At 38.6% G+C, this 12,782-nt stretch overlaps 1 protein-coding gene across 2 annotated transcripts in view; it reads right to left on the minus strand.

The window, feature by feature from the left end:
* Window positions 1-1,282: 1,282 nt before the first annotated feature.
* MAP3K7CL (MAP3K7 C-terminal like) overlaps window positions 1,283-12,782 on the minus strand; it is a 40,651-nt gene continuing 29,151 nt past the window's right edge. For both annotated transcript variants that reach the window (XM_057385998.1, XM_057385999.1), the window contains exons 5-6: window positions 12,634-12,749; window positions 1,283-2,948 (exon numbers count right to left, since the gene is read on the minus strand). In XM_057385998.1, the coding sequence (XP_057241981.1) occupies window positions 2,768-2,948; window positions 12,634-12,749 (297 nt within the window). In that variant the 3' untranslated portion in view covers window positions 1,283-2,767. The remainder of the gene's footprint in view (window positions 2,949-12,633; window positions 12,750-12,782) is intronic.

Here is a 12,782-nt window from a genome sequence, read left to right on the forward strand (position 1 = left end):
AAGGTKCAAACCACTTCAGCCAGGATACAAATTATATTGTCCACTTGGAAAATATAGGATCAATGTGGTAAATGTTTTATTCAAAAGCTTAATTTCAGCTATTTAATCAGCAGACCTCCACTGTGTCTAGAGAAAAACTCAGCATGTCAAATTTGGACACTTACTGAATGTGAAAATATTTCTCACTATTATTCTCTTGATAAACAAATCAAGAGATGGATGATAGATACAGCAGTTTCTCCTCAGAAGGTTGTTCCAGCTACCTTTACTCTTTTCAACACTTGGATGAYTTTCTGGGTTACATTGACTATGTTATATTTTAATTTAACTTGCCTATGAATATTTTTTGAAAATTCCACTTGCCTACCTTCTGGGTAGGGAGTGYGTCTTTAAATCCCACTTCCATGACTATTTTTTCCTTTAAAAATAGTTTTCATGAGGTACTTTAATTTTTCTTCCTTGGWGCTTCTATATCAGTTTTACTCATTTGTATTGTGATGCAATTTCTCTGAGTCACTGCTCTCAGGCACATGAGCATGCATGCAGGCAAATATGTTCATACAAGGCTGTTGGTTTTTACTTTCACCATTACTAAAAGCAGGAGGAAAATTTGATTGTAAATAGCTACAGTGAAAATTGAATACAAATCTCTGATTTCAATTAGTTTGGGATTGTTTAAGAGTTTCATATGTATCCAGGCTGGTAGCTGGACTACACCASAGATGTGGTGTCTGCACACCTATTTCCTGAAATCTTCTATACTGGTCAGTACATACAGGTTAGGAAAAACATACTTCCTGACTATTGCTCAAAGTGCTGATTTTCACAAATGAGGCCCAGCTTTCCTTCTCCACTTGACTGTGGCACTCCCTCARATTTTTCTCTCACTATAAGATCTGYTATTTTTCTGATATCCAAAGCATAGTGGCTGCACTTACAGAGAAAATTTCAAGGTGARCACAGTTATTTGTAAGTAAAGGTCTACAGTCTGGTCCATTTGCATCCAAAGCCAGTCTGTCAATAAAATAATTCTTTGTACAATTTTCAATGAATTCACTGAAATCATCAGACGGGATGATGTTTTCAAAGCTAGATGGAAAAATCTCTGACTAAAGTGACAAATTAATTTGAAAATGAGAATTCTCTTGTTCAAAACACATAAACATAGGCCAAAAAAGGTACATCCTAGATTCTCTGGTGTTCTGAGCTCTAAGCAAAGCTCTGATTGCTCTTCAGGATATGTTTCTCATCTCATTTCTCAGATAACAAGGAAAGAGGAATAAACCACACTGCTCACAGAGCATCCCAGCAGGAAGCACATGCCTCCAGAGTGGAGATTTCCCGGGTATGGCAGGAAGCAGTGCCAGGTTTGGATGCTGATCCTGCCCTGGTGGCTCAGSAGGAGAAGTGGAAACAAGGTTGTCCTCTCCTGCTACCTCTTCACACTCTTGTGCTTCAGAGCCAGGTGCTTGGAGTAACACAGAGCCAGTTTTCACACCTATGCTGCAGGGAATACTGTAGGCAATTAGCACAGAGAAACAACAGGCACCTTGTCACTCTTTTGTGTCCCCTTTGCTGCCAGGAATTGTTCTGATTAACATGAAATTCAATTTTAATAATAAATTARTGATAATAATCAAAGCTAAAATTCTGGTGGAAATCTTAAACTCATAGTTTTCAATTACTAAGGCACATTTCACTACTAACACATCAAGTTGAATTTCAAGCTCATGAAGATGTAATAAGCTGCATCTGTCAARCAGAGCTAAAAATACAATGTAATTTGAGAACATTCAGAACATAAAAGGGCTTTTCTACATCCATTTTTAATGAAAAAACTACTATATGAATAGAAATGGAAGTATAACAAAAATTTTTCAGTTGAGCTATGAAAATACAGGGTTAAATAGAGGAAATAAAACTCACATTTTACTTCCCGGTTATTTGTGTATCATGGAACTCCTGTCCCTTATGTTTCAAAACAGACCAGAAGGTAAGAACAAAAGTTCCTCACAACAATTTTACTGACAGTCTCAGTTGAAACTATGATTCTTACATTAATTTTTCATTTCTTGCATGCCAAAAAGTACMATGAAAAGACTCTCAACTAATCCTTACACTTGAGGAAAGAAAGTTTGATCTCATCTGTTTCCTTTTAATTTCATAACTTGCAAATTATCACTGGCAGTGCACTTGTTTGATAAAAAAATTATTTTACTTCAATTTTTAATGTCAGTTTCTCAGATTATACACAACAGTGTGAAACTGATATGAAGTATAATTTTTACCAGTGAGATCTGCTTCAAGATAACTTCCAAACACTTTAGGCATGAGGAAAATAATTTAAAAAATCTTCACCAAACTAAAATTAACATACATCTATTCCATATATTAATATTGTCCCTGCTGTATGCCTTAGTATGATCCAAATTTCCAACATAGAGACTATTTATATAACTTTCTAGTGTGTCCATATCTTCTAAATTGGAAGAAATATGTTTAGAAAAGAAACYTGATCTACTAGAACATATAATGGGGATAGATTAATTTCAATTACATTACTTGAAATAAAACATCCATTATATAATGGATGAAATATCCATTATATTAAGCTACTGGCTGGCAAGCATTAAATCAAATATAGACTTCTACATACTGTGTATCTGTAGTAAAGTGTTACAACATATTAAACAGATCTTTATTTTAAAATCTCTTTCCAGCACAGGATCAATYGTGAATGAACTGCCTCACGTGAGCTAGTTGGCAGTTATGAGGAACCCTGTCTTTTTTGGTACTGTATCCTGAGTTTTTCCAGTTGCTCCACGCACTGCGTCTGGGCCAGCTTCAGTGTTCGGTTCTCCTCTGTCAGTTCTGCATACTCCTTAGCCAGCTGAGCAGCATCCATGCTTTCTTTTTCCACTTGTTCCAGTCTGGCAATCAGCTCTTTTCTGATGATTATGAAAAAAACCCAAATATTAAAAATGAATGTAGGCAAAAATATGTTAAGTCAAAGCAGGCTGTGGGTTGTTAACTTACTTCATAGTACTTGAACTTGTGAGAAACAAGGACCTAGAAAAATTATTTTTTTGGAGTCCTGTTTTTTCGCTTTAAAAGATGAAGCTTCCAAAATCTCTGATGGGTTTGCTGTTCAATGACCAAGACTGCAAAATGCTGTTTTCATGTCTCTCTATTCGGGGCTGTTCAGCAGAAGAGAAGACTTTGGGGAGACCTTAGAGCCCCTTCCAGTACCGAAAGGAGCTCCAGCAGAGCTGGAGAGGGACTCTTCACACAGGYGACAGGATAAGGGAATGTCTTTGACACACAGCTGGGTGAAACAGGATAYGGGGAAGAAATTCTTGGCTGGGAGGATGGTGAGGCTCTGGCACAGGTTGCCCAGGCTCTGTGGCTGCCCCATCCCTGTAAGCGTTCAAGGCCATGTTGGACTGAGCTTGGAGCAACCTGGTTTAGTGAGTGGAAGCTGTTCCTGCCCATGGCARGGAATGGAACTGGATGAGCTTTAAGGTCCCTCCCAATCCAAGCCATTCTATTGATTGTATGATTCTGTGTTCTCTAACTTCAGTGAGAGTTGAACATGCAGTTCATGGTGGAGAATCGAGTTACTGGACGTGACTTGCTAATACTTTGCCAGAAGAATAAAAATTAATTTTTCTCCTGATACTAAATATCATTGAAAGAGAGTGAGGGTTTATTAATTTGGTTGGTTAGATTTATAAGTAAATTCAGTGAAGTGCTCTTGGTTTCCTTTTCTCTGCTAGAAATAAATAGAAGTAAGTCCTAGGCACTGAACCTGAACTACATATAATGTTTCTTTAATGTATTTAGGCTCAGACCTTAGCCCTGCTGCTAAGGAAGAGTGATATAACTGCAAACCTGACCCCTCCTGGTCCTCTTAAGAGCAGACACGGGAGAATTTAAGCTGTGGCTTTTTCTGGATGGAGTCACACAGTGCCCTGTATTCCCAGAGCTGGCCAGGAGCTGGAGTTTCCTGTATAGTATCAACTGAAATTACCTCAGCACAAGTTAAGATAAAAGAGGTCTTAAAACACACTGAAGGAAGGCATGAGTAACTCAGAGAGTATCTAATTGCTCTCCCCTTAGTCATCTACCAGGCTGGCCTGGCCTCTGACCTCTGGGGTTTTTTTTCCCTTAAGTCAAAAATTCACCCCTGTTACAGGAAGTCTCTTCTAAAAGGTTCTTTTGATCATTCTATCTCAGAGATTAGTTAATCTTTTAACTGTTCATAGACCTGTGACTTTATTTCTCAGTCATGTCAAAACAATGTTTGTAGATCATCAGTGGGAAGTTGTTAATGCCTTCAAAGTGAATAGATTTCGCTGCAGTCCTTAAAGGAGACCTCTTGTAAGGCTAGACCAAYGCTTTCAGGCAGGAAATTCTTAGAGATCAGAGTCTATTCCCACAGGTCAGGGTATTCATGAAAAGATAACATTTCTGTGATCACTTACATTACTTTTAGCTGCAAAGCTACRCTTACAGCAGCAAAACTGTAAATCTGGCTTTTGAGAAACACTTCTGTCTGGCCTTCTTTTAGGATCAAWTTGACCTTCCTCTGTCTTTACTGCTATCACAGCTTTCAGTGATAGCAGAGTTTGCCCATGGTTTAGCTGACTGTTTACAGTCACAGTTACTGCAGTTCAAGGAGACACAAGTTAGARGAGACCCTTGGCACAGCCATTTCTACCAACTGTGCTTCCCATACATTAAAAAAAAAGGAAAAAAAGAGAGAAGAGTTAGCAGGCATTACAGAAACTTTAAATCATCCCAAAGGGGCAGCATATAGGCATCCTCCTATATAATGGCTTGTTTTATACTACTGAGGTAATGCAGAGCARCTATGATACAGCAAAGTCTCTTCTCTTTCCTTTCATGAGATGAAAGGTGCATTCAATCAGGCTTTTGAGAGAAAATATCAAGAGTGTATTTYAGCTCAGCAGAATTCTGTTTGCATTTAACACAACATAGCCATACAAGTTTTAAACGCAGCGAGACACTAACAATTTCATTTGTCTGTGATCCATTCTACATCAACCACTTTTCAGAGAGGCCAAGATGATCTTGCTAGACAGCAAGTTCATGGGACAGAAGCCATGGAGGAGTGACCTCATGTGAGAAATACATTCAGGGACAATGAGGTTTTACATGTCCAGCAGCTTTTTGKTTTTKTTCAGTCTCTCAGGACTTCTGGAAGACTTTTGTCTCTGAGACCAAAAGAGAGTTTCTGCAATATTTCTTTACAGTTATTCTCTGTTGCAATGTCGGACTGACAGATTAAATTAAGCTCTTTTAAATTACACACTATAAAATCAGAAGTGCCCACACAAATTAATTCAGAATCATTCTTCCTTACTTTTCTTGCACTCACAAGCTTCTTAAAGGGAGATGCAGTGAACACACTAATATGTAATCTCAGCATTCTAAAAGCAGGTAAACCTTTTCTGCAGGGTCTTTCAATGCTTGAAAAGGAATGGTACTGACTACTCTGGACTTGTTCCARGAGAGGTACAGACAGACAACGTGCAAACTCAGACAGCTCTATTAATGAATGTCAGTCCTGATTTGATGACATTTTGTGCAGGCATGGCTTTCATGCTGCTCTYCAGTAATATGCAAGCAGCACAGATAACTTCACTCCCCCCTCCCCAGGATCTAGCTTTGCTATCAAACAAACTATAAATGCATTTAAATCAATTGCTGTAGTCCACACTCTCAGACCTCTCTCACACAGAACAGTTTCCTTGCACTGAAGTAGTAAAATTGCCCACTTCTGAGTCAGCAGAACCTACTKATTCTGTTCCCATCAGGATCAACACCTGTTTACGGGGTAGAGTGATGTTTCAGGCTAATACTGTCAGCCTGCCACAGATCTAAAATTAGCCTACCAGGGAATTGCTAAATGTTATGAATGGTGTAGTTTACGGAGCTCACAAAAGGGTGAGGACAGTAACTAACATTTGCATCTGATCTAATCCAAGATTTGAACTTAGCTTKCAGTGGTTAAAGAACACCATACTGAGCCCTTGCGCCATCTAGACTTTGTTGTGGGTGCTTAATAAATAGATGTAGCWCTGTGTAATCTGAGTTTTCTGTTAATGGTTACCCCAAGATTAAATATTAACAGTATTGATAAGGTATTTTCTAAACTAGTGCCGAGGTGCTGAAAGCTTTGAGACAATCTGTAATGTACACTTGGAGTGTTCTTTTTTGGGAGGGGTTTGGGAGGCAACATTAGTGATTTGCATCATAAGCCAATAAACCACAAGCCATGCCAAAGCAGGAGAAAAACACAGTGTGGTCTTAGGGAAATTATTTCTCTTGTTCTGGCCTTGATGACTGACCATGCAGAGAACAGAACTCCTTAACATTCATATTCACAAGGAATAAATACAAAGAAAATTGACAGACTAAGCAGATAAATCTATCTGGAGATGAGTGTATTTAGAGATGTACTGAACACAAAGACAACAGCTCCCAGAATAAAAAGAATTATGTTTGTCTTTCCCCTATTGTGAACAAGGTATTCAGGGTCATGCATCTGTGGCAGTAGAGTAAGACAACTGGTGTGTAATAGTGGCCTTAAGCTCCTTTTCTCTCCCCACATTTTGCACGGCTTTCACCTCAGCGGAATTATGAGACCCTGTAAGATAATTGCTGTCTGAGGACATTGTCCTTGCATGTTCAAAGTCTACTAATTAATTTAAAAACAACACTATTAAAGACATTAAAGTTTCCTTTAATGTGAATGAAAATATGTCTCAGATGCCAACACAGAATAAAGGCCGCAGAATGACAGAATAATTTGAGTTGGAAGGGACCTTCCTAAGGAAAGGACACCTTCCTCTAGAAGAGGAGGTCTCTCTTTTTATTAGAAAAGCTRTTATTTAATTTCCATTATTTGGTAAGTAACATATATTTTGCATACATGTGAGATGATGACAAAACAGGTCTAGAATAGGAAAATTATTGAGCCAAAAGGTTGCCTATATGGTTTACACCAATATTTTTCTGAAGTATCTAGAAGTCTGAAAGTGTTGGGAAAGACACTCAAGAAACAGCGTACCTGGAGAAATTCTCTGGACTGAAAAGCCTATAAACAGTCCTATGATCATGAGAGCAAGCTAAAACATGTGAAAGGCTCCCACAAAATGAAGCTGACATCTCCACTGCATGCCATTTGCCAAGAGGGCCACYTGCATTCTGGATTTGATCAGCAATAGTGTGTCCAGCAGGATCAGGCAGTGACTGTTCCCCTGTGCTGGGCACTGGTGAGGGCACACCTTGAGTCCTGAGTCCAGTTCTGTGCCTCTCACTACAAGAGAGACGTTGAAGGGCTGAAGTGTGTCCAGAGAMGGGAACAGAGMTGGGGAAGGGGCTGGAGCACAAGCAGCAGCTGAGGGAGCTGGGKKAACTCAGCCTGRAGAAAAGAAGGTGCACGGGSGATGTTCTTGCTCTCCACAGCTCCCTGACAGGAGGGTGGAGCCAGGGGGTCAGGCTCTGCTCCTGGGGAACAAGGGKCAGGGCAAGAGGAAATGACCTAAAGTTGTGCCAGGGAAGGTTCAGATTAGGTATTAGAAAAAACTTTTTGATGGAAAGGCTTGTCACACACTGGAATGGGCTGTCCAGGGAAGTGGTGGAGTCACCATCGCTGGAGGTGTTCAGAAAAACACGAGGAGGTGACACTCAAGGACACAGTTTTTAATAGTGAACAAGGAGGTGGTGCTGCTGGGTTGGTGGTTGCATTTGATGATCCTAAAAGTCTTTTCCAACCATAACAATTCTATGAACCTCTGTCTACTGTAATGTGTAAAAGAAGAAAAAGAAATCATATTCATGGCAAAGAAAAGGAGTGATTCTAAACCAGGTGGTGATAAGTGATATTTTCTGTAGAGTTATATTARAATTGTCTGGGGGAGGAAAAAGAGATAACCAGCCAGTGCTAAGAATACAAGATACAGCGAGCAACCATGGCAACTCTAATATTTAACTACATAATCCAGGGTCATTATCTAGTAATAGCAATATAACAAGTGCTCAAAATAACCAGCCATCCCATCCCTTTCACCCAAAGTTAGATACCCAAAACCATCTGTTATGGAAATACATGTGTGTTTCTGGAACATAAATTAAATTACATTCTGTGCCCTAAATGCAGTGTGWGCTCGCTTCCACACCCTTTTCTTTATTTTCAATCGTGTCTCCCATTCCAGTGTTTTTTCCTTTTGTACTACATATTGCTGGCATAAATGTGAAGAGTTGGAGTGAAGACAGCAAACAATGCCATGATTAAATTAGCAAAAAAATCTACCCAATATTCTTTCAAATTTTTGCTTCCTTTTTTTATTCTTGAGTAACTTTTTTTCCCATCCTTATTTGCTTTTTTGTCCTTTGATTTTCCATTTTTTGAAACTGCAACCTCTCTTTCTCACTCACATTTCCCATTTTCCTGTGAAATACTTGTTRTCTTTGCTCCCACTCCCAGCCTAGTGCATTCTCTTGACTTCTATATTGCACAAAAGAGAAAGAGCAAAAGTAAGCTTTGTTCTTGCCTTGATGAAAAGAAACCCTTGTCATTTCACTTCAYTGTCTTTTTACTTCAGCCATACTTCATGCTCACATTACAGGTGAAGCAGAAGTAAAAGCCTTTGAAAAGTTATAAAAGATTCAATGATTTTTATTATTTTTAAAACAATGTTTGTCAACTTCCTTAAAAAAAACACCCCAAAATCCTGAATATGTTATTTCATGAATGAAAGGTTACACTGAACTTTGGAGATTGGAACAAAAATTGTTCAAAGTAGAATTAATTTCATTCCTTTTTTTTTTTTTTTTTTTTTTTTTTTTTTTTTTTTTTTTTTTTTTTTTTTTATTAAAGGGCTCTAATACCTGCACAGATATTTATGTCAGGTTAACATTATTTCTTCCTCCTAGCCAGCAAATAAAAAAACATTTGCTCAATCCATTTCCTGCTTTTTTTCCTGTCAATCATAGCATTCTGTGTGTACTATCAGCAGGCACCACAGGTACAGCCACTGCCAGAAGGGACCTGACATTGGAATTACACAGGTGAATTGAYCTGTGGAGAGAAGTTGGGAGCACTGGCAAGGATACCCATCCAACAGCACTTGTGACTGCCTTTGGTAAAAATRTACATTGAAAAACACTATAAAACCTGTTTGTTCCCATTACAAGGGATGAAACTTGATCATTGTCCATTTTATCAAAATAATATTAAAGAGAAATAGAGGATAGATAACAGATGTAGTAGGCAATTGGGAATCTTAGTTTCCATAAATTCATATTCAAATATAGAAGACACCCACAGCAGGGGCAAATTTTAGAAAGCTGCAAGCTCCATGTTTTCAATTTGATTATAATTTGTTTTGAGACTAAAAGCTTGTGCATATCATCAGACTTTYTAGACAAGTCAAAGCATCCTTCCCTTCTAAGAATGGAATACTCAATATTTCCAGTGATGGGGCAGCCAGGATTCTCTGGGCAACCAGTTGCAGTGCCCCAACATCCTCACAGGGAAAAATTTCTTCTTAATATCCAATCTAAACCTCTTCTCTGTCAGTTTAAAACCATTCTTCCTTGTCCTATCTCTCACGATCTTTCTCCATCTTTCTTGCAGGCTCCCTTCAGGTATTGAAAAGCCACAACTATAAGGCATATATGTAATTATATACATGTATATAAGTATAATGTATTTTATATATATATATATGTGTGTGTATATATATATGTACACAAAGCAAAACATGCATACCACCCCAGCCATTATAATCCACTCTTCATTCAACATATGCTATCCCCTAAACTACTTTAAACTCTCAAACTGTAAGTGCTGAGAATGTTTTTAGACATAAATCAGTGAACACTAGAGTAAAACTTTTACTTCTTGCTTACTCCTTTGCCTCCAACTTATACTCCCTTTCTATCTAGTTTTAGATAAAAACCAAGGGTAATGTGTTCAGGTTAGTTTGCTTATATGTGTGTAAAGTTCWATGTACCCTAACAACTTTCTAATCCACCTTTGAATTTCAACCAAGTTTCATGTGGTGAAGAGGTCCCAACTAGTTTCTGGAGAGTTTAATAAAAGCAGACTGCCACAGAAAGGGAAGATACCCCATGGGGGAAAGGCAGTCTCATGAAACCTGCTCCAAAATACTACAAAATGGATAATCTACCTGGAGGGAAGGGTTATAAACAGTCCACACCTGAAGAAAAATATCTTCAGTTGACACTTGCAGCTTGYTAAGCCTCAAAATCAGGCTGTAGGAAATGAAACATCTTTGATGCCRGTGCTGTAGGATGACTTTTTCTAATTAAGAGACATGGGAGGTATGAAAGGTTTTGCCCACATATTTGTCATGTTTAGGCATTTCACAGCTATTCAGCATGTGAACACAAGGCCTCAGCTATGTAATTAGAAGGCGCGTATTAGAGTCACAATAATATAATTCCATCTGCTGCCTTATTCAGTTACTCTTAACATACGTTTACTGGGGCATGGAATTCACATGGTTCAGCAAAGATAGCAGTGGTGGAAGCTTCCTGACATTGTTCCACTGTTGGCATCCACTGGTGGAATGAAGGAAAATGCCAGTCTGAAGCCCTTTAATTCATCCAGGATAAGCACCACTGAGAGGCTGACCACTGGGCTCAGAGGTTGATTAGGATAGTAGTGAGCTCAGGTAAACAATTTTGTGCATGTACCTGTCATTCTCAAGAAGCCAACAATTTCTAATTTAGGYAGTGCCCCAGACCTACAGATAAAAAAAGTGTCTTCAAACAACAATCTTTTTCATTCCAGAGAGTGCAAAAATATACATGAATGTCTCGTTTTCATAGGCTCCAAGCATTCTTCATAAATAGGCACAACTGATTCAGAGATATAATAATAATAATAATAATAATAATAATAATAATAATAATGGATTTATATTACTAGACTCTAAAACCCAAATGATTTAAGATTAGCTTTGGGGTTTATACGACTTAAGTACTTAAATTTAATAAATTTAATATTTTATATTGCACTTGGATTTACAGAGTAGACAGACACATGGTTTCCACCATGGTTTCCATGGTTTCCACATGGAACTGATTGCTAAATAGCGATCAATGCTATTTAATGATGTAAGCAACTCATATTAGACAAGCAAATTTGAAAAATCTTCACAAATGTTTTTGAATTAATGATTTTCCCATTTTTAAAAACACCAATTACTTTTGATTGGCCAAGTTCAATTAATGATGAATCAAATGTGAATACGGCCATGTCATGCATTTTTCCATGGCATTGGACATCTTTTTTAGCTTTTGTGTCAGTGTATCAGCATCGGAGTACCACACAGGTCCTTCAGTAGAAGGGGATGTTTAGTGGGAAACTTCAACTAGCTTTGGTACTTTAGGCAAAAAGTAACTGTATTGTGCTCAAAGTCATCAACCCTGATAAAGACATTTCACTTGCTTATCCTGCWTAGTTTGGATTGAGGGAGTTCTTTGGCTTCTTTTAAGACTACAGGATTTCAAGAGTTTCCGTCCCATCATCCTGCTTCTGCAGCTGAAGATTCCCATGGATKCAAATGTTGCTGAACTGCAACGTCAGCTGGGCAGAGATTTCACTACTCACTGTTTTTCCTCTCTCTGAATTTTGGGTTTCTTGTGGAAAGGGACCAACAGCCACAGAATGCACTTTGCCATTTAATAGTCAGGCAAAAGATGACAGGACTATGAGTACAGGCCATAGACAAGAAAAACGTCTCCAGTTTATTCTCTTTGTGTATGAACACCTGAAATGCCAATGTACATTGAACCAATGTACACAAAAACAAAGCACCTCACAGAAACATGTTTACTAATATTGTCAAGTATTCTAAGCCTAAATGAGCATTTATGCTCTTCATTAAAGTGTGCGAAGTTCAACTGAAGAAAAAATCCCCTAAAATTGAGAAGGGAACCTGGACCAGTTATACTGGATTGTTATGTGACCTGGAGGCTGTCAATGAAGGTTTTAAGGGACATCCACAGGGCCCAGAACTGTGACAGCCCTTAGTGGCCTCAGTTGTTCCTATAGAGTAATGGCCAATTTGTGCCCTACTGTGACCATCAGGCAAAGGTATGAAATTACAGAATCAGAATGGCTTTGGTTAGAAGAGACCCCAAAGATCATCCAGTTCCATTCCCCCTGCCATGGGCAGSGACTGCTTCCACTAGACCAGGTTGYTCCAAGCACCATCCAACACAGCCTTGGACACTTMCAYGGATACGGCAGCCGCAGCTCCTCTGGGCAACCTGTGCCAGGGCCTCACCACCCTCAAAGGGAAGAATTTCTTCCCAGTATCCAACCTAACCTGCCCTCTGTCAGTTTGAAGCCATTCCCCCTTGTCCTGTCACTCCAGACCCTTGTAAATAGTTTCTCTCCATCTTCCTTCAGATACTGGAAGGCCACAATTATAATGTATGTATAAATAAGCAYATATACATATAAGCGTATAGGTATATAAGGTCAGAAAATACGTTAAACCCTCATGTTTCAAACAGGATTTTACAAAGAGAATATGCAACAGTAAATCCTTTGGGAAAGTTACTCACTTCCTTTCTTCCAGCAGAGCAATTTCTTTCTTGACCTCATGGTACTCTTCTGCTATTTTGCAGTGCTGTTTATACACCTGCATAGATTCCTTAGAGTCATGACAAGGAGGCAGAGGCTTTAAGAAAAAGAAGGAAAAAAAACCCATTGT

This window comes from Malurus melanocephalus, unplaced genomic scaffold, assembly GCF_030028575.1.
Source record: "Malurus melanocephalus ecotype Western Australia unplaced genomic scaffold, MMel_1.1 scaffold_899, whole genome shotgun sequence".
In the NCBI taxonomy this organism is placed as follows: domain Eukaryota; kingdom Metazoa; phylum Chordata; class Aves; order Passeriformes; family Maluridae; genus Malurus; species Malurus melanocephalus.